The sequence below is a fragment of the Herpailurus yagouaroundi genome, unplaced genomic scaffold, assembly GCF_014898765.1.
Source record: "Herpailurus yagouaroundi ecotype Mexico unplaced genomic scaffold, PumYag 77, whole genome shotgun sequence".
In the NCBI taxonomy this organism is placed as follows: Eukaryota; Metazoa; Chordata; class Mammalia; order Carnivora; family Felidae; genus Herpailurus; species Herpailurus yagouaroundi.
In genome coordinates this window covers 15,173,426-15,199,156 of record NW_024412388.1, presented here as the reverse complement: position 1 = coordinate 15,199,156, position 25,731 = coordinate 15,173,426, and the positions used below count along the sequence as shown (strand labels likewise).

At 56.7% G+C, this 25,731-nt stretch overlaps 1 protein-coding gene across 4 annotated transcripts in view; it reads left to right on the top strand.

Moving 5' to 3' along the window:
• The first annotated feature begins 505 nt into the window (after nucleotides 1–505).
• KIF17 (kinesin family member 17) overlaps nucleotides 506–25,731 on the top strand; it is a 46,754-nt gene continuing 21,528 nt past the window's right edge. For 2 of the 4 annotated variants that reach the window (XM_040463487.1, XM_040463481.1), the window contains exons 1-8: nucleotides 506–790; nucleotides 6,684–6,830; nucleotides 7,589–7,690; nucleotides 12,543–12,732; nucleotides 15,497–15,949; nucleotides 19,793–19,902; nucleotides 23,696–23,843; nucleotides 25,159–25,712. In XM_040463487.1, the coding sequence (XP_040319421.1) occupies nucleotides 560–790; nucleotides 6,684–6,830; nucleotides 7,589–7,690; nucleotides 12,543–12,732; nucleotides 15,497–15,949; nucleotides 19,793–19,902; nucleotides 23,696–23,843; nucleotides 25,159–25,712 (1,935 nt within the window). In that variant the 5' untranslated portion in view covers nucleotides 506–559. The remainder of the gene's footprint in view (nucleotides 791–6,683; nucleotides 6,831–7,588; nucleotides 7,691–12,542; nucleotides 12,733–15,496; nucleotides 15,950–19,792; nucleotides 19,903–23,695; nucleotides 23,844–25,158; nucleotides 25,713–25,731) is intronic. The other 2 variants (XM_040463496.1, XM_040463475.1) reach the window with 2 other exon arrangements.

The window sequence follows — 25,731 nt, the reverse complement described above, 5'->3', positions numbered from 1 at the left end:
GGGCAACCTCGGACAAGTTGCTTAACCTCTCTGAACTGGGCGGTGGGGATCAGAGGAGAGAACGGACTTGAAGCCCTGGTAAGAAGCGGGCAGACGCTCCAGCAAAGCGGGCCGCCCGGACCCGCCTGCAGCTAGGAGACGCTCCTGCAACGAGGCGCCGCGAACGCGGGGATGTCTCGGGAGCCCGCGGCTGTGACGCCACGGGTGTTGCCCGGCAACCGCGAACGCCGCGGCGGAGCGCGTGCCAGCGGGCGGCCGGGGCGGCTCCGGGGCTCGGGTCCTGTGGCGGCGCCTGCGGCGCGGATCCCCCACTTCCCTCTCCCCGGGCCGGGCCTCAGGGACGGACGAACCCTGGCGCGGGAGGAGGCGGCGGCCCGGCTCCGGTCCTGCGACCCCCGCACCGCGCCCCTCCTTCTCTCAGGGTGCCCCCCGAGGAGTCCCGGCCCCCCGCCGCGGCCCCGCCCCTGCCGCGAGGCCCCTCCCCCCGGCCCGGGCCGTCGAGCGTCCCAGCCGTGCGGCTCACGTCGCGCCGCGCCGGGGGGCGCCCAGCCGCGGCGCCATGGCCTCGGAGTCGGTGAAGGTGGTGGTGCGCTGCCGCCCCATGAATCAGCGGGAGCGGGAGCTGAACTGCCAGCCCGTAGTGACGGTGGACTCCGCGCGCGGCCAGTGCTTCATCCAGAACCCGGGCGCTGCCGACGAGCCCCCCAAGCAGTTCACCTTCGACGGCGCCTACCACATGGACCACTTCACCGAGCAGATCTACAACGAGATCGCCTACCCGCTGGTGGAGGTGAGGGCGCCCGGGAGGCCGCCTCCGAGGACCAGCCAGGCAGGGCTGGAGGCCGCCCCAGGGGTCCTGAGCGGATGGCACTGTACCCAGAGCTGGGCGGGAACTAGCTTCCGGAGGAGGAGCGTGGGTGGGCACCAACAGGTTGGGCTGAAGTCTTTTGTCTAGGCAGGACACGGCTGGGACCCACCTCCAGCCCCCACGCCCGGGTCTCCACCGTCTGCAACGCCAAAGCTCGTCCTCATCTCCACCCCTTCCAGTCCCCTGCCCACAAGAGCTCCAGTCCCCAAGACCCTCCACCCCCCAGCCCTCCACCGTCATCTGAGAACTTGAGGCCTTCTCTCAATGCTCTAGCCGCTGCCACCTCCTCCTGCTCCCAGGTCATGGCCTCTGCTTCCTCCCCTCAGCATTCAGAATCCCCTGTCATCCTCCCTGAGTCAAGCCTGCGGGGGGGGGGGGGGGGGTTGGCGGGGAGACCGCCGCTTCCCTCCTGCCTTAGTCCTGGAGGAATGGAACCCCATTACCTTTGGTCTAACCTACCATTTTCTCCAGCAACAGTTTGTGACCCTTAATAGGGCTTTTGCTTTCCAGAGCACTCACACTAGGTAGCTGGCACATTTGGGACATGGGGAGACTGAGGCCCAGGGGAGGGAAACTTGCCTAGGCTCCCAGGGTTGGTTTCTAGCAGAGGAGTGGCTGAAACTCTGCCTCATGCCTTCTGGCCAAGGGCTCTTCCTTTCTACCAACGCCTCCCCACCTGTTCACTGCTCAGCGGATCACTAGTTTAAGTGAGATGTCACAGATTGTCCCACGAAAAATGGAAGTTTGGGAAATGCTGCGTCCGGCCTCCCTGGTGTGAAGCTTCACAAGGCACATTATGACACCTGAGCTCTGGGGAGTCTTGCAGCAAAGGAACTGGTTTGACTTACTGAACCCAGCGTTTCCCAAATGCATTTTAGGACCCTTTTTGCTTTCACTGGCAGGCCAGTCACCATCCTCCAGAGCACCTCCTTTGGTGGCCCCATCTCTTCTGTGAAGGCTCAGTCAAAGCCCTTGGCAGGGTTGCAGAACTCCCCGGTGGTCAGGGCCTGATGGAGGTGATGCCCCGGGGGACGAGGGCAGCTCTCCCCAGGTTGCGTTCCCAAACTCTGGGATGGCCAGGCTGTCCTGCTGTCCTGTACTCCCAGGCTAGAAGGGACCTGAGGGGTTGTCTGGTCCACCCCACCTCCCCACTGGGTCCCTGAATGACCAGCCAGTGGCAAGAGCTCACTCTTCCCCAAACAGCCCCTTTCCCCTTTGCTGCTTGGCTCCTAGAAGACCATTCTGCACGGTGAGCCAGAGTCAGCTTCCCTGAAGCTTTCAGCCACCTGCCCTGGCTCCGTTCCTGAGGCCCACGACCACCTCTGCTCCCTTGTCCAAGATTGGCCCCTTAGAGATCTGAGGAGTCCAAGATTGAGTCCTTCTTGGCCTTGCTCATGGGTCCCTGCCTCATCTTGGAAGTAATCCCTTGAGGAAGCCCCCCTTGTCAGGGTCCCCAGGAAGCCCCAGCCTGGAGTGAGGGATGCTAAGGACACAGTGGCTCTATCAGATTTCTCCTGTAGCTCTCCCTACTGTCCTGAGTTCCCCCACTACTTGGGATTCTCTGCCAGGACCTGCCTCTGGACATCACGCAGAGCTTCAGGCTCAACACGACATACATTCATTTTCATTCATCCATCCATTCAGCTGGCAAATAGCATCTCCATGCCAGGCTCATCCTTGGTTTGGGGAGCACAGCCCTAAAGAAGACCCGGGCTCTGCCCTCAGTGAGGCCACGGTCAGGGAAAGGAACAGCTAAGCTAATAGCTACGGTCCAAGGTGATGAGTGGGAGGAGAAGCCTGGGGGACTTTGGCAACATAGAGAACCTGGGCTTGGAGGGCATGGGAAAGGAGGGGGAAGGTTGGGAGGGCTTCCTGGAAGTGGTGAGATCTGAATTGAGACCTGAAGGATGAGAAGAGTAGGTCAGGCAAGAAGGTGGTGGAAAGGGCCTTCCAGGTGGAGCCCAGCATTTGATTCTCACAAGACTCTGGATGCATGTAGAGCTGGTGTCCTCATTCCTGGTGGGGAAACTGAGGCTGGGAGTATCACAGAATGAGTTTTTTTTTTTTTAAGTTTTTAAAATTTATTTTGAGAGAGAGAACGAGTATGGGGGGAGAGGCAGAGAGAGAGAGAGGGAGAGAATCCCAAGCAGGCTCCACTCTGTCAACTTGGAGCCTAACTCAGAGCTTGATCTCATGAACTGTGAGATCGTGACCTGAGCCGAGATCAAGAGTCAGATGCTTAACCTACTGGGCCACCCAGGCTCCCCAAGGGGCTGTTTTGATACCCACACGGTACCTGGTCCCCGTGCTGCATTTTGCTGCCTTCCATTAAATGAGCAGTGGGCGCAGCAGAGGCAAAGCCCAGCTCAGGGGGCTCCGAGCCGGGAGCACTGCACCATTAGGGGCTGTGTACTGTGTGCCCCGCGGGGCTCTGACCCAGGTCCCGAGCTCTCTCAGGGCTTCTGTTACCTCCACGGGGCCTCCTGCCCAGGCCCTGGCCTTTGGGTCCTATTGCACAGCCTTCCTGTTCTCTTCTTTCCTGCTTCTCCTGCACTTAAATCTAGTCCCTATTCCTGATCTTCTCTGTCACTGGGTGACCTCTTTGGCTCTCCTGGGTGCTGTCCACCCCAGACCCACCCCTTCTGCCCATTCACATTCTCGCCGGAGCTACGCCCCTCCACGTGTGTCTGGCCCGCTGCCTGGTCTGTGGGCTCTTTCCCAGCCGGTGGCTTTGCCATCTGCCCCTTCTTCCCACTTAACACCCATGGCCTTTGAGTCACCTCTAATGAGCCGCCCCCAACCCACCCACAGGCCAGGTACCACGGCTTCTACCACGCCCAGACGTCAATACAGTAAAAGCCATAGCATTCAGTCCCTCGATGGGACATTCAGCAGTGTTTTGGGGAAGGGGTGGAAGGGGAACATGAGGCAACTTAGGACAGACTTTTTTTTATTTCAATTGCAACAGTTCTGTGTTTAATGTGACGTAGGAAAAATACTTAGCGCATCCAGCCTGTAATGCAGTTTCAGAGGGATTCTTGTTGAGCATGTGAGCAAGTGAGAAGGAGTCAGTTAGCAGTGGGTTTCCTGAGAGTCAACTTGTAAGTAGCAGAACAGGGTGACGTGCAGAAGCCTGGGTGGAAGGACAGAGCGGCCGACATGCAGGACCCGTTCTCAGTGCAAGCCCATCCCTTGTGGATCTGGAGGTAACCCTAGATGGGTGAAACCTTTTTGAAATCTTATGTTTTGCCTTAAAAATGTATGTAAAATTGTTTTCTTTTAATTCTTTTATTGTGTATTTTTGAGAGAGACAGAGCGCAAGCCAGGGAGGGGCAGAGAGAGAGGGAGACACGGAATCCGAAGCAGCCTCCAGGCTTTGAGCTGTCAGCACAGGGCCGACACGGGGCTCAAACCCACGAACCGCGAACCGTGAGATCGTGACCTGAGCTGAAGTCGGACACTTAACTGACTGAGCCACCCAGGCGCCCCTGAAATTGTTTTCTACTTCGCTCCAGAACAGTGCTGTTCTGTAGACCTCCTGCAGTGGTGGAAATATTCTGTTTCCAGGCTGTCCAAGTAGGTACCGCTGGCCGTATGTGGCAAGTAAGCACTTGAAATGAGGCTACTGCTACTGAGGAAACTGAATTTTACTTTTGTTTAAAGTCCAGTTAAATTTAACTAACTCAGTGGCTAGTGGCCCCCACATTGGACAGCACTCTTGAGCAGTGATTTCTAAAACACACATAATGTGGGCCACATACATCATTTGAGTTTTCCAGTAGCCACATTTTTTTTTAACGTTTATTTATTTTTTGAGACAGAGAGAGACAGAGCACGAACGGGGGAGGGGCAGAGAGAGAGGGAGACACAGAGTCGGAAACAGGCTCCAGGCTCTGAGCCGTCAGCACAGAGCCAGACGCGGGGCTCGAACCCACGGACTGTGAGATCATGACCTGAGCCAAAGTCGGCCGCTTAACCGACTGAGCCACCCAGGCGCCCCTTCTTTTACTTTTTAAAATGTGGCTACTAGGGGCGCCTGGGTGGCTCAGTCGGTTAGGCGTCCGACTCTTGATTTCGGCTCAAGTCATGATCCCAGGGTCGCGGGAACGAGCCCTGCGGCAGGCTCTGCGTTGAGTGTGGAGCCTGCTTGGGACTCTCTCTCCCTGTCTCTCTGCCCCTCCTCTGCTCAAGCTTGTGCACTCGCTCGCTCTCTCTCTCTCTCTCAAAATAAAAAAATAAGTAAAAGTAAAAAGTGAAAGGAAACAAATGAAGCTAGTTTTAATAAGAGATTTTTATTGAACCCAGTATATCCGGAACATTATTTCAAGAAAACATACTGGTAACGTGTGGTCATTCTTTGATATCAGTGAGAGATAGTTGACATTCTTCCGTCATGCCAATTCTTTGAAATCAGATGTGTGTCTTACTTCGTATCATGTTGCGGATGCTAAAGTGTCAACAGTTCAAACGAAATGGAACAAAAAATAAGGTTCTGTTTAATGGAAAAATATTTTATATTGCTTCTGTGAAATGTAAATTAACTAAAATCAAATCAAATAAATTCAGTTCCTCAGTCGCACTGGGCCCATTGCTAGTGCGGCTGGTGGCCACCCTTCCGGACAGCGAAGCGATACATGTTTTTGTGTAGAATATCTTCCCCGGGCTTGGGTGACGCTGATACTCTGGGCCCCGCACCATGTGGACCCTGCATGTGTCCCCAGCTCTGAGGAGCCCAGCGGTGGCTCCTGGCCGGGCGGTGGGTCTGCCATTGCCTCTCCCCCACCACAGGGGGCTGGTCCCTGTGTGCAGCCCCCTGGAGCTCTGCGGAGGTGCAGGATCCCACACAGTGGTCAGGGTTTCCTTGGACAGACGAAAGGGGCTCATCCGGTTCCGCCCAGAAGAATGAGGCCTGGCCGTCAGAGAAGCTGTGAATCATGATTTCTGGTTCCTTCAGCAGCAGTCCCTGGGGATCCCGAGCCCCACGTTGGCCCACAGGATGGGTCTTTGCGGGTCACTGGGTGTGGATGCCAGGTGGGCCCTCGGGGCCTGGGAGCAGCTCTCTGGGCCCACGTTCTGACACAGAATTCCCCTGCCCCGTGCTGAGTTCTAGAATCGGTGACCTCATGAGCTCTGTGAGGGCAGGGACTGGGGTTCCGCCTTGATCACCGCCGTGTCCCCAGCCGGAGCGCCGTGGAATGAACAGACGCGTCAGTGAGTGAAGACCGATTTCAGGGTTGCCGCCGCTTTGCTTCCTTTCTTCCGTCCCCCTCGCCCCAGCTCCACCTGCTCTCAGACTCTGACCTCTCTGCACCCCCTCAGCCTGGAATGCCTCTTCTTCCGCTTGCCTGGTGTGAGGGTCGCTTGTACAGGTCCGTCTCCGCCATGTTTCAGGCAGACATTCAGTGAGCGCCCCTGTACGCGAGCCCTCCGTGTGCCAGTGCAGGAAATAGTTCGCGTGTGAACCTCACTACAGGCTTAGAAGGAGGTGCTGTTCTGATCCTGAGGGGGGGAACTGAGGCTCAGTTTGCCTGGGTAAGACCAGCTCCCCCGGCACAGTCAGGAAAAGGGTGAGGCCAGATTTGAACCCCTGAAAGAGAGGCCAGGCTCCATCGCACAAGCCCTTAACTCCACACATGGACAGTGTCCCCCACCAGAAGGTGGGCCCCTAGAGGACAGAACTGTGACTTACTTATCTCTGTACCGCACGGCCAGCCCAGTGCCATCGTGGGAGGGGCCCTGAGTCTGTGAGTTAGGAGACGGCCGAGTCCAGCTGGGCTCGGCCGGCTGAGCACCGGGCTTCGGTTCTCCCACGCAGGGTGTCACTGAGGGCTACAATGGCACCATCTTCGCCTATGGCCAGACGGGCAGCGGGAAGTCCTTCACCATGCAGGGCCTGCCGGACCCATCCTCGCAGAGAGGCATCATCCCCAGGGCCTTCGAGCACGTTTTTGAGAGCGTCCAGGTATGGGCCTCCTGGAGGGAAGGGGCAGGTCTGGGGGCTCTTGAGACATTACTGTGAATGGACCGGGAGGACTTCAGAGCCTGCCGGGACTCGACACAGGTAGGCGGAGGCAGGCTGTGGTTTCTGGAAAAGGGATGGGAGAAGAACTTCACGCTAAGAAAATTCTACGTGCCAGGGCCGTGGTTTCCTCCTGCCATTTCTGGATCGTAATGTATCATTTGATCCAGAGCACTCGTCCGAGAAGCCATTGTAACCATCAGAGCCTCCCTTTTTATTCGGCAGTTGCTACCGACCAAGCCTTGTGCAAAGCCCTTTGCATAATTATCTCAGGGAACCCCCACCCTGGCCCAGGAGATCGCTATCATCCCATCGTCGAGATAGGGAAGCCCAGACGTGTAGCCCCTATGTGCTGGGCCAAGACCGCTTATCCCAGTGTCCAGGCTGCAGGGGAGAATTGCCCTGGTGGCCTCTCATGGCTGTGAGCAGAGATTCCTGCATCTGGGAAATGGCAGAGCAGGGACTGCACCCCTAGTTGGCTGTAGAGGGATCAGACCGTGGCCAGTGCTTGGTCCTGACCTGTGGCCCTGCCAGGCAGGGTAGGGGGCTCCCCTCCCCTTGACATCGCCTCTCCTGCCACGAGGTGCTTTCGAGATGTCCTGGCTGCAGAGGGCTTAGGTTGCAGGGGCAGGGCTGGCGATCAGCTGGTGATCAGGGGCAAGTGATCAGGCGTCTCTGCTGTCCCTGTCCACTCCCCGCAGTGTGCAGAGAATACCAAGTTCCTGGTCCGGGCCTCCTACCTGGAGATCTACAATGAAGATGTCCGTGACCTGCTGGGGGCCGAGAGCAAGCAGAAACTGGAGGTGGGTGCAGCTGCGGCTTGGGCGGGGAGGGGCTGGTGGAGGGGGGAGGCTGGCATCAGGCCGTGCTCCCTCAGAAATACAGGGGAGGTGTTCTGAGGGCACAGGCGCCGGTTCGGACTAGAGCAGGGACTTTTGGACTTGAATTTTGGAGGAATCTCTGAATCCATGTTGTAGGGGAGTGGCTAATGGGCCTACCCCCGACCACACATGGCGGGGGCTGCACCTCACCTGGGAGAATCCCACCTGTGTCTGGTGAAATAGATGAAGTCTTTGTGATAGATTTCACTTGGAAAACTGGGTTCCACTTCTGAAAAAATTACTGTGAAAATCTGTAAGTGCCCTTCAAGCTAAAAAACCCAACATAATGATCATCATTTATTGAGCACTGTTCACTGACTGCTTTGTGCACGTGATCTTATGTAATAGTCACAGTCATCTTGTCAGCTAGCTGTTATTATCCCCAATCTGCCAGTGTGGGAAGGGACGCTTAGCTTAGTTAGCTTTCCCAAGTTTGTGGCCCAAGCTGGATCTGAACCTAGGTCTGTCTGACTTCAAGGTCCTGAATCTCAAACATCCCATTTCACGGCTGTTGGTGGCCTGAGATTCTGGGACTCTGTTCCCTTTCGAGAGGGTTCTGGTGTTGGGGGCACCCCAGGACCCAAGACATGACCTTATAAAGTAGTTGTGGGGATTGAAGAGGGTGGTGGGGACAAGCTGCTCACAGGGCGCAGGAGCACGGGAGGCCGTCAACGGGTGAGTGCTTTCATGCCATCGGGATTCCAGGAAATGCGACCCGGGGCTCTGCAAAGGGGAGCCCTCTAAGGAGTCAAGGACCCCCTGCAACAGAAGAACCCGGGACTGGCTCAGTTGGTCACTGAGAATCACACACGTTTTGTGACTTTCCCCCTCTTCTAGAAGGCTGGAGTCAGAAGGAAAGAGCATCATTTCCCAGCAAGGTGCAGCAGCATTAGATGCTTTGAGAGGAGGTCTATAAAGAATGGCAGAACTTGGCTGACCCTTTGGGGGGCTCAGCGAGGTCAGGTGACCTACCAGGACTGAACAGCCAGTTGGTGACAAGGCTGGACCCAGGTCTAGGCCCAGATCTAGGCCTTGGTCTGAGGCCTTGGTCGTGTGTCCTATCTGGGGCTCTTTAAATGCTGGGTAGGCAGGTCAGGTCCAAGGAGGAGAGGCCCACTGGGGGAGGCTGAGCCAGTTCTGTGGCCAGAATGCTCCTGGCTGCCCCTTATCTGACCAGGCAACCAGTGGACATCCCAGGGGGCCCACGACCTGCATTGGGAGTGAGCTCACCTCCTTCAGTGTCAGAATGCCCCGGCTGAGAGAGCCTAGGTTGCCGGGGAGATTCCATTTATGGGTAAAACCAGTCTGAGGGAGACAAGGTGATTTGCCTGAGGCTAGGAAGCCAGAGTCAGGGTTGGACCTTTTGGGTGACAAAGTGCTGAAGTCTTCCCAGGGCATGCGCCTGGACAGCTACGGGACTGGGGTAGGGGTGGGAGAGGCAGAACCAGGTGCTGCGATGTCTCCCACAGCCCTCCTGCCCCACGTGACCTCTAGATCGGACAGGACGTCAGAATCACCTGGTTCCCCCCACCCCTTCCCCATGTGGGGGCCGGGCTGTTTCCCCATTCAACTTCGGCCTCCTGCTTGCCCCCTGACCACCCCCCCACTTGCCCTGGGCTCATCTGGGGTGGGGGGAGGTTGTGAGTTCCCTTCTGACCAGCGACCACTCTGTGATCCAAGTGAACAAGTCAGACATCAGAGAGTAGCAGTCTTGAAAAATTTGTTTGTCCCAGCCGTATGGTGGAAAAATCCTTAAAAGTTTGATCTGGGAAGACCCATAGAGAGCTTCTAGTCAGGCCTTTCCTGGTACAGATGAGGACAGTGCGTCCCAGGGAGGGGAAGGGACTTGACCAAGGCCACACAGCTAATCACTAGTAACGGCATTGGTACCAGAACTTGTGAGGGGCTTTCCCCGAGTATTTTGGGGGTCAGCAATCTGGAAAACCTCTAGGGCAGTAAGAAGCCAGTAGTGGAGTTCTAGTCAAGGGAGGCACATCCACCGAGTGATTCATTCATTCAGCGAAGACGGGAAAACCTCCTGGTGCCAGCTGCCAGGCCACATGCTACAGCGGGTCCACAGGGGTGTGACCTCCCTTCCTTCCAGTCCCCATCCTGACTGGGACCTGGCCTGGCCCCTCCTTCTCAGCTCCTGACCAACACAGCGGTGCTTGGCCTATGCCGGAACCTCCAGCCGCCCACCTGGAGTCTTTCTACTGTCTTCTCTATCCTGGAGCTGGAGCGCCTGAGTCACAGCTCAGCCCCCGACAGGGGAATGGGGAGAGGAGGGAGGCACAGGGCATCGCTCCCATGTGTCAGAGTCAAAAGGCCAACCTGGGGGATCAGGGTCCCCTGCCAACCTGCGCTGGGACACCAGGGGGCCCTCCTCCCCTCCTCCAACACTGCAGACCCTACAATGGCCTCGGTTACCCAGTCCCTGAGGGCTGGCAGCCATGCTCTTGCCCCATCTGGGCCCCACGCCTCAGGCTTGGGGAGTCAGGCTGCCCGGGGTGGGGGGCAGGGGCCGCCAGTGACAGCTGCACTCTGAGACGCTCCCCACAGGGGCACTGGGGGGTGTGGAGTCGCCGCCTCCTGGAGAAGGTGCTGAAGGTGCTCCTGTCAACCTCAGAACAGCCTTAGGAGGAGAGCTGTGCTGTTCTGATCCTTTGTTGCAGAGGAGGAAACTGAGGCTCCACGTACCTAGTAAGACCAGCCCCTGGGCACACAAGTCAGGAAAGGGTGAGACTGCTTTTGATTCCAGGAGGCCAGGCCCCACAGCACAAGCTCTGAGCCCCAGGGCCTGAGAGTTTTGGTAATTAGAGGTTAGATCAGCCAGGGCGAGGAGGGATTTGGGGGAGCAGTTTCGCTCCCTCCGTCCCGACCCCCACTGCCCATACTGGGCAGGGGAGTGAGGCCTCAGCGCCTCTCAGTGCACTGGGGAGCAGTGTCAGGAGCCCCTCCTCCGTGCTGGTGGTAACCCAGCCGTTGCCATGGTGACCAGGCTCAGGGCGGTGTGGCAGGGAGGAGTAGCTCCCCGGGCACTCAGAGCCTCCCTGGAAGAGCAGGGCTGAGGCCGAGGGGAGGCAAGACTGTGGGGGATCTCGAGGTGGGGGAGCAAGCTTTCCAGGGCCTGAAAATAGGGCCGCGGCACCTTGACACGAGGGCTTGCCCCACCCCTGCACCCATCCCCCACCCCCCCCCCCACTCCTCTTACCTGCTCCTGAGAGACCGCCCCCACCCGCCCCCACCCTCCTGGTGCTGTGCTGGCGGGCTCCCCTCCACAGACCCACCTCCATCCTTTTCCGAGTCCTCATAAAGGTCTTGCAGAAGTAGGATTCGGTATCATTTGGCAGATGAGGAAACGGAGGCAGAGAGAGGCAAATTGACTTCTCCAGCCAGCCAGTAGCAGGGTCAGGTCTCTACCCCAGGTCTGCCCGACCAAGGAGCAGGCTGCTTCTCCCGGGGGCCAGGAGCGGCCACTCGGCCAGTGGGCCTGCCGTGTGCAGGCAGCTTCGGGGTCCTGGGAGCAGGTGGCCGTCCATGCCCTTGTGTCCTTGGCGACGGTACTGTGAGACGCTGGGGCGGCAGTTCTGGCCGGCTTCAAGCCACCCTCTGCAGGGTCTCCTGCTTCTGTCCTTGGTGCTCCGTCCTCACCCCCAGCCTCTAGGTCAAGGTCATCATTTCAAGCTTCAGTTACCGCAGGACGCTGCAGCCTCTCTCCATAGACTGCCTCTAGAATGTTCTTTTGCCTGTGACCCCACTACTGCCCTGGCGCTAACAGCTGTGTGATCTTCAACAAATCACTTAACAATTCTGTGCCTCAGTTGTGTTTCCGATCCGTGAAGCCCTGTCCTTCATTCTGGGTCTGGCTGTTTCTCCACACGTAAGCAGATAGGGCAGGCCTGTGTGCCCCCCAAGCCCCCACGCAGCAGGGGCCTGACCGCCCACCCCGGGGACCGTGAAGCTGGAGCCCAGCACCTGAGCCTCCGTGGCTCAGACCAGCAGACAGATGACTCTGCTCTTTGCCAGACTAGTTTTATTTCCTCACACTTGACAAATGTTTCATCTCACAGCTCTGTGTCAGCAACAGAATAACTTGGCTGCCTGGAGAGGAAGCAGGGAGCAATCAGATAAATTAATTTACTCGCTGCCATCACGCTGAGGGCTGGGGGCCCGCTTGAGCCATGGGCCAGTGGGAGTTCTTGGCAGCAAATGGCCCCTCCCCGGCCATGATCCAAGGTCTGGAAACGTTCCCGTGTCCTCGGAGCCACAGCAGAGAGGCGATCAGAAGACGTGTTGACAGGGCACAAGAGAAGATTTCAGAGCCCTTGGGTGATGACAGGGTCAGTCCCTGGGAGCTGAAGCTCCCAGTCTGGAAACCTCCTTCATAATAATAGCGCTAAAGCAGCAGTGAGGCCGGCTGCTGGTATTTACGGAGCACTTGCCATGTGCCGGGCACTGCGCCAAACGTTGTTTGGGCCTTATTTGACTGAAACCTCACCACAACCCTGAAAGATGGGCCTCTCATACCCATTTTACAGATGTGGAAACTGAGGCCTAGAGAGGTTAAGTGACTGGCCCAAGGTCCCACAACAGGTAAGAGGTGGGGTGAGTCTGAGGCTGGTTCCACCTGGAGCAAAGCCCCTGCCCGTTGCAGGGAATTTGAGGCGCCAACCGGCACCGCAGGAGGGCAGAGGTGGCCCGAACTGGGCCCTTCCCTGGATTCCTTGGGGATCCCCGGTCTCGCCCGGCTCTGACCCGTCCCTTTGCCCCACAGCTGAAGGAGCACCCGGAGAAGGGGGTGTACGTGAAGGGGCTCTCCATGCACACGGTGCACAACATGGCCCAGTGTGAGCGCATCATGGAGGCGGGCTGGAAGAACCGCTCGGTGGGCTACACGCTGATGAACAAGGACTCCTCGCGCTCCCACTCCATTTTCACCATCAGCATCGAGATCTATGCTGTGGGTATGCGGGGCCAGGTGGGCACCCTGGGGGTGGGGCCCATCTGAAACTGGGAGAAGACTCTCGAACTGCCTCGGGGCAAACCCAAGTGGCCCCTCCCACGTTCGGGCCCATATTTCCAGGAAAAAACAGCATGGACAACAATAACAGTAATACTAGGAGCTCATTCATAGTGAGCACTTACCATGGGCTGCGGGGTTTATGTGCATTAGCTCATTTACTCCTTACAACCCCAGGAGGTGGATACCAACATCGTCCCCTCTTACAGATGAGGAAGCCGAGACCCCACGACTAGAAAGTGTCAGAGCTGGGCATCGATCCCAGGGCTCTGTCTCCGGAATGTACCACCTGGACCTTTCGGGTTGTCCTCCTTCTAGACAGTGCTCTCCACTCTTCAGTCATCTCCCTCTTCCTTCTTTCTGGAAGGGTCCCTGGGGAAGGGAAGGGGAAGGGAAGAAACTCCTCTTTGTTTCTGGCCTCCCGTAGCTGCCGACTTCACACACTTCCTTCTGTGTAAACCCCACAACAGTCCTAGACACAGGCAATTTAATTCCCATTGTACAGATGAGAAAACTGAGGCTCCGAGAGGTGCAGTGGGTTGCTTGTGCAGGGTTCTGCAACCAGTAAGCAGTACAGCTGGGATGTGAACCTCGTTCTCTCTGACATCTGGGTTTTTCCCATTGGCACTGCAGCTGCCTCCATGTCTGAGGTTCATCATGAATAGAACTCTGGAGAGCACTGCAGCAGGATGGAGCCTAGGCCCAACTGGGAACACAATTCTGGAGAGATCCCTGACCCAAGGTCAAAGCCAGGGTACCTCCTACCGCATCACCCAGACTGTGTGGTGACCTGGCTCTGGGTCAGCTTGCTTGTGTTTTCTGGGTCTGAGTCTCCCCGGGGTGCTGATATGGGGAGGGTGGGGTCAGTGAGGTCACAGCCTCATGTGATGAGGGGGACAAGTGGGACTAGGACAGGGGAGGACAGAGTGAGTGCCTCTTGGGCTTTGCAGGAGGTTTTGAAGGATGAGGCAGGCTGCCTGGAAGCAGGCTTTCTCTGGAAACAGACTTTTGAACGAATTTAAAAGGTGCTTATCATTTCCATTACAAAATAAGTTCAATCAAGATAACTTAGAGATTAGAGAAAGGTGGGGAAAATTACCCAGAAACCCAACTGCCTATTAGATTTGAGCATATTGGGTTTTTTTGGTCCTTTTTTTCCCCTATGAAAATTATAAACACAATCGAAATCTTATACTGTAAATAGTTTCTCCTCTGCATTTCATTCCCCGTGCCTCACTGAGCATCATTACTGCCATGTCTTTGTGACCATGGGTCCCTCCTGAGGGACAGTGCATCAGTAATGGTCCTGTCTAACCAAATCCTTACAGGGTGGTAAAGTTGTTTCTAGTTTTGTGGTGCTGTAAATAATGCCACAATGAACATCTTTGTGCACAGAGCCTTTTCCGCATTTAGAGTCATTTCCTTGGATTGTATATCCTGGCATAGACCTCCTGGTGCAAAGGGTATAAACCTGTTTAGGGCTTCTGGTTCATTCTGCCAAGAGCTTTCTCTTTCTCTCTTTCTTTCGTTCTTTCTTTCTTTTAAGAGCACAAGCAGGAGAGGGGCAGAGAGGCTGATAGCGTAGAGCCTGATGTGGGGCTCGATCTCAGGAACCGAGAGATCATGACCTGAGCCCAGATCAAGAGTCAGATGCTTAACCAACTGAGCCGCCCAGGCGCCCCCAGCCAAGAGCTTTCCAAAAGCACGGTTCCAAGTCCCTCCTTCCTGCTGCTGCTTAAAAAAAAAAAAAAAAAAAAAAAAAAAAAAAAAAAGCCTCAAACTTCAAGCCCCTCACATATCCAAGCCTCTACTGGGTACCAGCCAGATTTTCTGTTTCTTTACTTCAGGTTGCTGTGCACATGGACAGATCTAGGCCAGTTCTGGTTTCAACCAGCAGGAGACTAAGGAGGAAGCCCCTGCCCCTCCGCCTGCCTTCCCCCTCCCATCTCATTGGAAACCGAGTCAAGCGATTTCCCCCAAGTTTCATAGCTACTAAGAGATAGAATCAAGATTGGACGCGCAGGATCTGTGCGTTCAATACCTGTGCTCTCAGCCCCTGCTACCAGCCAGGGCTCAACTCCAGTCACCCTTAGCACCTGGGTCTGCCTTGCCCTCACGGCCTCAGTCACTGCAGAATTGGGCTTGTTCTCAGGAGGAATGAACCCCTCCCAACAACCAGCCCCAGTGAGGAGTTGTCAGTCTCATTTTGTTGATGTGAAAACTAAGGATCAGAGAGGTGCATGACTCTGCTAAGGTCACACAGCAAGGAGGACGCAGGGGTAGGTTGGGAACCAGGTCCGAGAACCTCCAAAGCCAATGTCTTTTGCATTGAAAGATACAATCACGTTCCCCCACCTTTCGCCCAGTCATGCCCCCTGCCCCCACCTTTGGCTTCACAGGAAATCTGGAGGAGCTATTAGCACTGAAAGAAGCCTTGCTGCACTCAGAGAATAGTCTGGACCTCCCAGCCCCTGCTCCCCAAGTCAGGCAGCCCTGTATTCTGATCTTGGATTCACCGCTTAGCAGCAGTGTGACCTAGGGCAAGTTAAATGCCCTTTCTGAGCCTCAGTTTCCTCATCTGGAAGATGGGGACAGTAATTGTGCCTCTTTCATGGGACTCCTATGTGCTAACGTGAGACCCTCGGCAGGTGAGAGCGCTCAGTGCCTGGTGGCTAAGTGCCCTCCCCCTCTGCCTGGTCCGTCTGCAGACGAGCGGGGCAAGGACCACCTCCGGGCAGGCAAGCTGAACCTGGTGGACCTGGCGGGCAGCGAGCGGCAGTCCAAGACGGGTGCCACGGGGGAGCGGCTCAAGGAGGCCACCAAGATCAACCTGTCGCTGTCGGCGCTGGGCAACGTCATCTCGGCCTTGGTGGATGGGCGCTGTAAACACATCCCCTACCGGGACTCGAAGCTGACTCGGCTGCTGCAGGACTCGCTGGGGGGCAACACGAAGACGCTGATGGTGGCCTGCCTGTCACCTGCAGACAACAACTACGACGAGACGCTCAGCACGCTGCGCTACGCCAACCGGGCCAAGAACATCAGGAACAAGCCACGCATCAATGAGGACCCCAAGGATGCCCTCCTGCGCGAATACCAGCAGGAGATCAAGAAGCTCAAGGCGATTCTGGCCCAGCAGATGAGCCCCGACAACCTGTCAGGTGCGCAGCTGGGGGAGGAGGGGCAGGAAGGGCCCGGACTGAGGAGAAAGGCTCCCTCCCTTTGTCTTCTGCCTCTGGCTTCCCATCTGAGAGACGCAGAAGCAGGGCCCCATCTCCTCTCCGCTTCCTGCCAGCATAGCTTTTTGAAAAAAAAATTTTTTTAATGTTTATTTATTTTTGAGGGAGAGAGACAGACAGAGTGTGAGCAGGGGAGGGGCAGAGAGAGAGAGGGAGACACAGAATCCAAAGCAGGTTCCAGGCTCCAAGCTGTCAGCACAGAGCTCGATGCAGGGCTCGAACCCACGAACCGCGAGATCATGACCTGAGCCAAAGTTGGAAGTTTAAGCGACTGAGCCACCCAGGTGCCCCACATAGCTTTTGAACAGTTAGAGAGAGCCCTGGTGTGACGGCCGGACGGTGTCTGCTCACTGACGGACTCAGGAAGAGGTCCGTCTGGCCTGTTCTGTCAGCTGAAGGCTCTGTTGCCTGCTCCCGCCTCCAGGCTGCACATCCACCATCCCACCTGTCTCCCGCCTGTCTCTGTGGCAGCATCGTGATGCTGTGCTGCTTAGCAGCCGGGTGACTCACTCCCCCATGTCCCACCCCCTCTCCCACTTAGGCACCTTGTGATTGCAGCTCTCACACCCAGGTGTTTGGCTGTCATCTGGCAAGTAGAAATCTGTACCTGCAGCACAGGCCTTGCGGGGTCCTTGAAAACTCCAGGGTTTTGTTTACCCGAGGATCCCTTGGGGAAGGGAGCACGAAAGAGCCTGAGTCCATCTGTTCATTCATCATCTCCCCACCCACCTTCCTCTGTCCATCCATTCTACATACCCGTTCATCCACTCATCCATCCACTCATCCATCTAACCATCCATCTGTCCATATACCTACCCAGCCAGCCACTCATCCATCCACCCATCTACCCATCCACTCATCTATTCATCCATCCATCCATCCATCCATCCATCCATCCATCCATCATCCATCCATCCACCCACCCACCCAGCCAGCCATCTACCCATCCACTTACCTATCTACCCATTTGTCCATCCATCCATCCATCCATCCATCCATCCATCTACCCATTTACTCATTCATCTACCTACCTTCCATCTACCTACCCACCCTCCCACCCCACTCCATTATTTATCCATCTACCCACTTAACCATCTACTCAGCAACCATCTGTTTGATCCGCCCATCCATCAACGCATTCTGTCTACCTGTCCCATCCATCCTACCATCCATACACCCACCCGCTGGTTCATTCCATGCTGTCATCCATTCTTTTTATCTGTGCTTCCACTCATCCCCCCACCCATCCATTCAAAGCATACTGAGCACCCTCTTGTGTGTGGACCTGTGCCTCGGCAGTTCCCATCAGCCGCGGCCCTCAGCCCTGTGGTTCCTGGCCTGTTTCTGTCTTCAGCCAAACTTGAAACACTTGTGTCTTTCCCCAGCCCTGGTTGCTCTTCCTTGCACCTAGCGTGGGCAGGCCCTGAGCCCCGACACAATGAGCCTGCCCTCGTCGTCCTCCTGTCCTTCTAGTTGTTCAGTCGGGGGATCCTGCCTTAGGCAGGCCTCCGGTGTCAGCTCACTTAGCCAACCCCCTCCCTCCTCCTTTTTATTTTTAATGTTTGTTTTATTTTTGAGAGAGGAGGAGGGGTAGAGCGGTGGGGGGAGAGAAAATCCTAAGCGGGCTGTATGCGGAGAGCAGTGAGCCCAATGTGGGGCTCTAACTCATGAACCACAAGATATGACCTGAGCCGAAGTCAGATGCTCAACCAACTGAGTCACCCAGACGCCCCATCCCCTCCCTCCTCCTTGAAACCCCTGGTTCCTGGATGCCCTGTGACCGGTGCCCCTCCTCCCTCTACTGCTGCTCGTCAGTGCTCCCCTCTCCCTACCCCCCTACAGGCTCACTAGGGTCGGTCCTCCATTGTCACCTCTCTCCATGCTCCATGCTCATTCCCAAGGTGGCTTTAAATGCCACCTCTGTGCCCCTGGCTCACATGTGACCCTTCAACTTGGCCATGGGACTTGTGTTGAGGTCTTAATTCATAAAGGAGACTGAGTGGGAGCTTGGAGAGGTCGGTGTTACTCATGATGGAGAGACGGAGAACACCACATGGGGCCACAGGGGGAAGCACTGGTGTTGGTCAGGAGCCAGGGAGGAGCAAGGGGATCCAGTGCAGAGCTGGATTTCAAGCCGTCACTGGCGTTTCTGTGGGGAAGGCAGGGCGGGAGCAACCGCGTAGTGGCTGGTTTGAATAGTTTCGGGGCGCCCAGTGGCTCAGTTAAGTGTCCAACTTCAGCTCAGGTCATGGTCTTGCATTCATGAGTTTGAGCCCCGCGTCAGGCTCTGGGCTGACAGCTCAGAGCCCGGAGCCTGCTTCGGATTCTGTGCCTCCCTCTCTCTCTGCCCCTCCTCAGCTCACACTTTGTCTCTCAAAAATAAACATTAAAAAATTATAAAAAATTGAATAATTCCCGTGGGTTGGGGCTCAGGGGCAGTCCCTGCTCATCTAGTCCTGGCCCTCAGGGGTTTAGGGCAGGGGGAGCCCGGCTGGGACTGCGAGATAGAAGGGGGGTGTGGTGTGGACTTGGCGGTGCTTGGTTGGCACGTGAAAGGTGGGCTAATAACGACTGGCAGGTTGTTGACTCTAGGAATTAGCTGGCCCCGCGAGGGGCTGTCTCTCCCTGGCTGGCAAGTCCCCCACGATGTCAAATGTCACAAAGTACAGAATATGTAAAAAAACCCAAAAAACCAAAACACAACCAATTGCTACACAGTGGCCTCTGAATTCCGGACTTGAATAGCTAGCTGTTTAGTGTCATCACCTGAGTGATGACAACACTCCCCTTCTGAGTGTTCAAGCCAGAAACCCTGGGGTCGCCCTTGGTTTCTCGTTTTTGCTCCAACCTGCATCCCATCCAGCAGTAGAGCTGGTTTCTACCTTTAAGATATGTCCAGAATGTGTCCACTGGTGTCCCCTGAGTCGCTAACGTCTCTTACCCGAATTACTGCAAAGCACACCCACACCCCGGCAGGTATCCCGGAGTCTGCCCTTATGCCCCTCCGTGCATCCCCACACAGCAGCCTGGGAGGTCCTGTTCAAACGCAAGTCCTTTTATTGCCCTGCGCAAACCCTCGGCGGCCCGTTTACCCGAGTCAAAGCCAAAGCCCTCAGCGCAGCTTCCAACGACCCCACGATCCACCCCGTTCCCTCTTGACCTCCTTATCACCCATTCTCTCCCTTCCTTGCTCCACTCCAGCCACACTGGCTTCCTGGCCGTTTCTGGAACAGTCCAGGCTCTCATCCGCCACAGGACCTTTGCACTCACTGCTCCCTTCTGTCTGGAAAGCTCTTCCCCAAGATCTCTACCACTTCCTTCAGGTCACTGCCTTTGCCTTACCTTGTCTGAGAGGTCCTCCCGAGCACGCTGTTTAAATTGTAACCCTTCCCCTTGGATCTTACTCCTGAGCACCCTCCCTGCTTTCTTTCTCTTTCTAGAACGCATCCCCTTGTACCGTGCTGGCATTTTGCTTATTTATTTTATGTGCCTTCTGTCTCTAATAGAAAACCCAATGTGGGTGTGGAGTTCTGTCTGGTTTGTTCAATGCCGTTTCCCCAGTGCCTAGAACATGCAGGTGCTTAAGAAATATTTGTTGAATGACTGAGTAAATTAGCATTTTGTGTAGAGACGTGCTTCAAATAAATTCAATACTGTGAAGTCTGTTTTGAATAAGCATTTAGTCGTCTATTTATGGATTGCTGCTTAGTTCCTGCAAACTGGGTGCACCTTGGTCCCAGCCCTTGTTTTCCATCTGTCTCCCAGCCCTGCTGTCCAGTCAGGTACCCCTAAACCCTGTCCGGATCGAGGAGAAGCTGGTGCCCCCCTCTGTGATCCAGCCTGACACAGAGGCCGAGAAGCAGCTGATTCGGGAGGTGAGCCCCCGGGCAGGTGGGAGAATGGCTGGCAGGTGGGGCCATCTTGGAGCCCAGAAGGCTGAGGCTCAGAGAGGTGCCATGACTCGTCCAAGGTCATGTCGCTAAGGCGAGTCAGGGCTGCGATGTCAGCTCGGGGCCTGACTCCAGAGTGCAGTCCATTCCAGGTCAGGGCCTGTATGGGGAGAGCAGGGAGGGGGGTGGGGGTGTCTGCAGGAGTCTCTCCTCAGTACCCCAGGAGGAGGTGCCTCTGGGTTGCTGGGAGTGGAGAAGGCCTTCCAGGTGGTGGCAATGGGCTGTCCCCAGGTGCGCGGTATGGGGAGGCCAGAGTGGAAGGGAGTTGGGCCCCTCTGCAGGTGCCAGTGAGCCAGGGGCTGAGAGCTGGGCAGTCCGGGTGGGCAGTGGGGAGCCCCCAGGCACTCATTTGACCAGTGGATATGCTCCCACATGTGTGCCTTCCAGCATCTCTGGGAACCAGCAGGGCAGGTAATAATAATCCACTGACTTACAGGTGTCGAGTTGATCCCTAGAGGGGGACTTATACAGCCAGACTCGGCAAAGCTTCCTAACTTCCTGTTTAGGCTCTGTCCTGACTGTAGGCCCTGCTGGTTTCCGGAGATTCTTGCCAGTTGAGGGCCCCATTCAGAGACCTCAGCGTGGGGATGGGACATTGGCTCTTTCCCGGTGGAGGCCGGGCAGGGACAGCTCTTCAGGGACGGGGGTCTGGACGCCTCTGCCTCTCGGCTGTAACCTCAGGTGGGATCAGCCCTGGGGCCCCTGGGAGCCCCAGCGGGGCTGTGGGGGCCTGGGGCCCAGCCTCTGGGGGGCAGATCGGGTAAGGCCTGGGAGTCTGAGTCCTGTGAGCTAGAGGACTGGGAGAAATCCACCCGAGTCCCCAAGGGCTGCCCATGGCAGGCAGAGGCTTTTACTCCTCGGGGAGAGGCTCAGTTGTGACCCCCGACGGACTTTGTCCTGGCCCCTGTGAAGGTTCTGGTTGCTCAGGGCTCATTGCCCTTCCTCTGCTGGCCTGGAGGTTCCTGGTGGGGATGTCAGGTCATCTCTGGAGTTCCAGGCCCAGCTCCTGGGGTGGTGCGGGTCGCTGGCCTCCTCCTCGTGGTATAACCCAGCGGACGCTACATCAGAGCACTGTCGCCTGAGGCCACCACCAAGGTTTTTTTCAGGCTCTGGTGTGTCTTCTCCAAGCCCCGCTTGGAGGAAGGGCTGAGGGTGTCTGTCTTCCCTCTCTCCTTCCTGCCCATTTCACTTATGACTCGCATTTATTGAGCACCTACTGTGTGCCTGCAACTGTGCTTTTCTTTCCATTCCAGAGCTAGTCAGGATGTTCAAGATAAGGGGGGTGGCTCCTGTGTGGGGCGGCGAGGGTACCGGGCTGGGGATGGGCCCAGCCACGAGTTGGAGATGTGACTCTGTGGGCTCAGTCTCCCGGCTGCACCAGGAAAGCAGGCGGGGGCGGGGCGGGGTTTGGACCAGAAGAGTCCCAGCGTCCGACCAGCTTTTACCTTCTGCAAGTGCAGTTCTCGGTGGGCTCTGTGACCTCGGGCAGGTTGTTCCAGCTCTCTGAGCCTGTGTCCTCGCCTCTAGAAACGGTGCAACAGCAGCTTTCCTGCTGCTGTGAGAGGGGGAGCCGAGGGGCGTCTTCTCGCCATTGGGCTGTGGAACAGGCACGAGGCAGGATTTGGGGGGCTGGATTTGCCCTCCAGCCCCCTAGCCAATCATCAGCAGGCAATGAGCCCCTGCCGGTGCCGGCAGGCACCTCCTGTAGCTGGAGGTGTGCGTGGGGCCACGGAAAAACGTACCGAGTCCTGGAGTTCTGAGTGCTGGAGGGAACAGGGCATATGTTCTGTGACTGCAGAGGCCTCACACCGAGAGAGAAGGCTGCGGTGCAGGAGGGAGGTGGGGATTGAAAGAGCAAAGTCACCGAGTGGGCGGCTTGGCTTCGGATGGACGCACCATCTGGAGATGACAGGAAGCTGTGGGCTGGGAAGCGAGGGCATGCTTCCGTGTTCTCAAGAGAGGAAGGGGTGGAGGGCTGCCGCGGTCAGAGAGCGGAAGGACCCAGGAGGGGCACCAGGCCACCTCAGCGGTCCTCTGTGGTTCGGGGTCACACATTTACAACTGGGACTAGAAGTTGGTACTGCCGTATGTGTGCCTATGCGTGCCTGCACGTGCACATGTGTGCTCGTGCATGTAGACGTGTGTGCATGCATGTGCGCGTGTGTGTAGGCATGGGTGTGTGGGCGTGTGCACGCGTGTGCACACATACACCTGCATCTCCAGCCAGGGGTTACCGGTGTGTAGGTGTGACCAGGCTGGGGCCTGGGTTTCACTGGGGCCAGGGCCGTGCTGGGAGGGAGCCGTGCAGGGGGCTGGGCGAGGGAGCCAGGGGTGCTTGCCGAGGGCTGAGTCTCATGTGGGGCCCGGGGGGAAGCTGGGGGCAAGGGCAGGGGACACTGAGAAAGCGGACGAGGTGTAGGAGGTCTCCTCGTGGCCACCCCGCCAGAGAGCTGCGTAGTTCTAGGCAGGCCGTGGAACCTCCCTGGGCCTCCAGAACCCTGTGTGCTGCCCTGAGGCTCAAAAGCGTCTCAGATGTGGCATAGAACATGCAGTCACGGTTTAATGATCCTCTGTCCCCTTCTGTCCCTCCTCCCCGAGAGCCCACATCATAGTGTCTGCACTGTTGTAGAATTCTGTGCTTGTTCTGTGATTCTGGAAGGGTCCTGGCCAGGTGGGCACGGCACAGGAGCTCTCTCTCCCCTAGTGGCTCCATGACACCCAAGGTCATGTACTGTCATTAGCTCATAACCCCCAGCCCTGCCTGTGGGAGATGTGCATCAGCAGCTGAGTAGTCTGGTTACCGGCCAGCGGTCTGCTCCATGCACTTGCTGGTTCAAGGGTTAGCCACCGAGCCCCTCCTCTGTGCTAGGCGCTGAGGGGAGAGTGCTTGCTGTGTGGCAGGGGAGCTGGACGATAAACCTGTACTCGACTAAATGGAGAGAACCACGGGAAGCTCATGACCCATGCCAAGAAGAAATCAGTGAAGTGACAGAGAGGGTGGTCAGGGAGGGCCTCTGGGAGGAGGTGTTACTGAGTTGAGGTCTGAAGGAACAGCTTGCTGGGGGTGGGGGCGCAAGGGCAAAGGCCCTGAGGCAGGAAGGATGTGGGGCTGGGGCTGTCTAGGAATGGACAGTGGCCCGTGTGCCCAATGTGGCAAAAATGAGGTCTAGTCAAGGGGCAGATGGCCCAGATCACTGGGGACTGGGGTCAAATGGAGAAACTTTTGTCCTCTAACATAGGAAGCCATTGAAACCTGGCCTAACAGACGGGAATGAGGGTGCCATGTGGAGAAAGTTTGGGGGCAGGGGCAAGAGTGGAGGAGGGGGATGGGCTGGGAGGCTCTTTGGACCAGAGCTGACGGTGACAGCAAAGATGGAGGGAGAAGCAGAGAAATAAAAATGTATTTCGTGCTCGACTGCTTGAGAGCTATTTGGCTAAAACGTATTTATTGACCTGCACAGGCCTTCATGATATATTGCTTTGTGGAAAGATAGATTACAGCCAAATCTTAGATAATTAGCCTGTTAAAAATGGAGAGTGAAGTTCAGAAGGGTTTTCACCAGCCAGTAATCCCCCCAGGGTCGCGTAGGCCATTTTAACTCCGTTCTTGTGGTTTATCGGTATTTCCTGGGCTGTTTGAATGACAGAAACACGGAAGGCTGCGTTTCGACCCCCTGATGTGACGCGCCCCCCCCCCCATATCGCCCCCCACTCCCAGGAGTACGAGGAGCGCCTGGCCCGGCTGAGGGCCGACTACGAGGCGGAGCAGGAGTCCAGGGCCCGGCTGGAGGAGGACATCACTGCCATGCGCAACTCGTATGACGTGAAGCTGTCCGCGCTGGAGGAAGACCTGCGAAAGGAGACAGGTGGGTGGCCAGCTGGCTCCCCTCCCCATTTTACTAACTGACATTTGTAGAGCACTTTCTACACACTGGGCTCAGTGCTGGGTACTCCTCACCACAGCCCAGCCAGGTAGGAACCACAATTGTCCTCGCTTTATAGGTGAGGAAACTGAGGCACAGAGAGGGTAAGTAAATTGTCCGTGGTTACACAGCTGGTAAAGTGGCGTCAGGATTGGAACCCAGGCAGTGTTCTCACCCACGCAGCGTTGCATCTGTGACGCCTTGGCCTCAGGCTGGGTTGACTTATCACCCGTGTTTCACGGGTGAGTTCCTTCCCTCGGTTTCTGTATTTTTCTAGTCTTCTCTCCCTTTTGAGCCTATCTGTTATCCAAGCAAACACACCCCAAAATAAGGGCTCCGTGACTAGTGAGAACTTGCGCCTTGCTAAAGATTTTTGTTGTCTTTTTGACATTCTAGAATGTTCCACCCTACCACTATCATTCAAATACCTGTGCCACCAGGCAACTCAGACCTCCTAGGACGCCCCCAAATACTGTAAAATCCTTCTTGTATTGATGACAATATTGGCCAATCGTGGGGACCATTTATGGGGCATTACTGGGTGCCAGGTGCCCCCTCAGTGAGTTAGGATGCACTGAATTCTCACATTGCCAGGGTGCAAACTGAGGCTTGGGGAGCATCAGGACACAGCGACAGAGGAGTGGGTGGGTGTAGTGCCCATGGGTTGGGAGCACTACTGAGGAGGCCTGTGTGACTGCAGTCTCATGCAGGCTGGCAGACCCAGAGGAGAGGGGAAGGGCAGGTTCTAGCATTTTCTGTCCTTCAGAGCGCTCCTCCAGTCCGCTTTGAACATTAGGCTTCTGAGTGATTTTATTTGCTCTACCCTTCATCCACAGTGTTCACTGAACTCCCACGGGTCTAGTGTATCCTGTGGACGAGAGCCCTGAGCCGGGTGCCCCTGCAGGGGCCCCTCTGGGTCTCGTGTGTGAAGTCTGCTCGCCGATCAGGAGCTCTCAGCAATAGACCCACAGGGCAGTCACCTTATGTGATAAGAGCGGTTCCAAGGCAGGGTGGTAAGAGCCCAGCACCTAGTGGCTGGGGAGGTCAGAGAATGGACAGCTCATGGTGCCAGTCAGGGAAGACTTCCTGGAAGAGGTGAAGGAAATGGGGTGTGAGTTCTGATAGAGATGGGAGGCCAAGATTTGGGGGCCCGGGAGGCTCTGTTAAGCATGTCCCTTAGAGATGGTGTGCGTGGGCTGGCTCCCAGGGGGCCCCTCATCCTACTCTGGAAGAAACTAAAGGGAGTCTCCATTTGCAGAGGCTGTCCTGAAGGCGGGGGTCCTCAAGGCCCAGGGCACGTCCAGGGCTGAGTTTGCCAACATGTCTGAGGACTCACCCACGTTCCACTACGAGATGGCCGTGAAACCCGAGGTCTACTCCCTGCCGCGCACTCTGCCCGGCGAGCACGTCTCCAGGACTGAGGTTTCTCCCAGCTTCGAGGAGCTGCCCGAGGCGGAGACCTCCAAGTCTGACGTGTCTCTGGGGTCTGACAAGTCTTTCGCACTCGAGGAAACCTCCGTGTCCGAGGCCTTCCTGGGGCCTCGGGAGCCCTCCGACCTGGAGTTCTTCATGCCCGAGGTGGAGGCCAAGGGCAGATATTCCCCAGATGAGTATCTCAGCCAGGAGGCCGTGGGGCCCCTGCTGCAGGAGGGGTGCGTCCCCGAGGAAGAGGAACCACAGCGGATCGCCCTGGAGCTGTTACCAGGCCTGCACGACCCGTTTGCCGAGGTGGAAGCCAAGCTGGCCAGGCTGTCCTCCACCGTGGTGGCAGCCGAGGTGCCCCTGGCAGACGTACCCAAGGTCCCTGCACAGGTAGCTGATGTCACCCAGG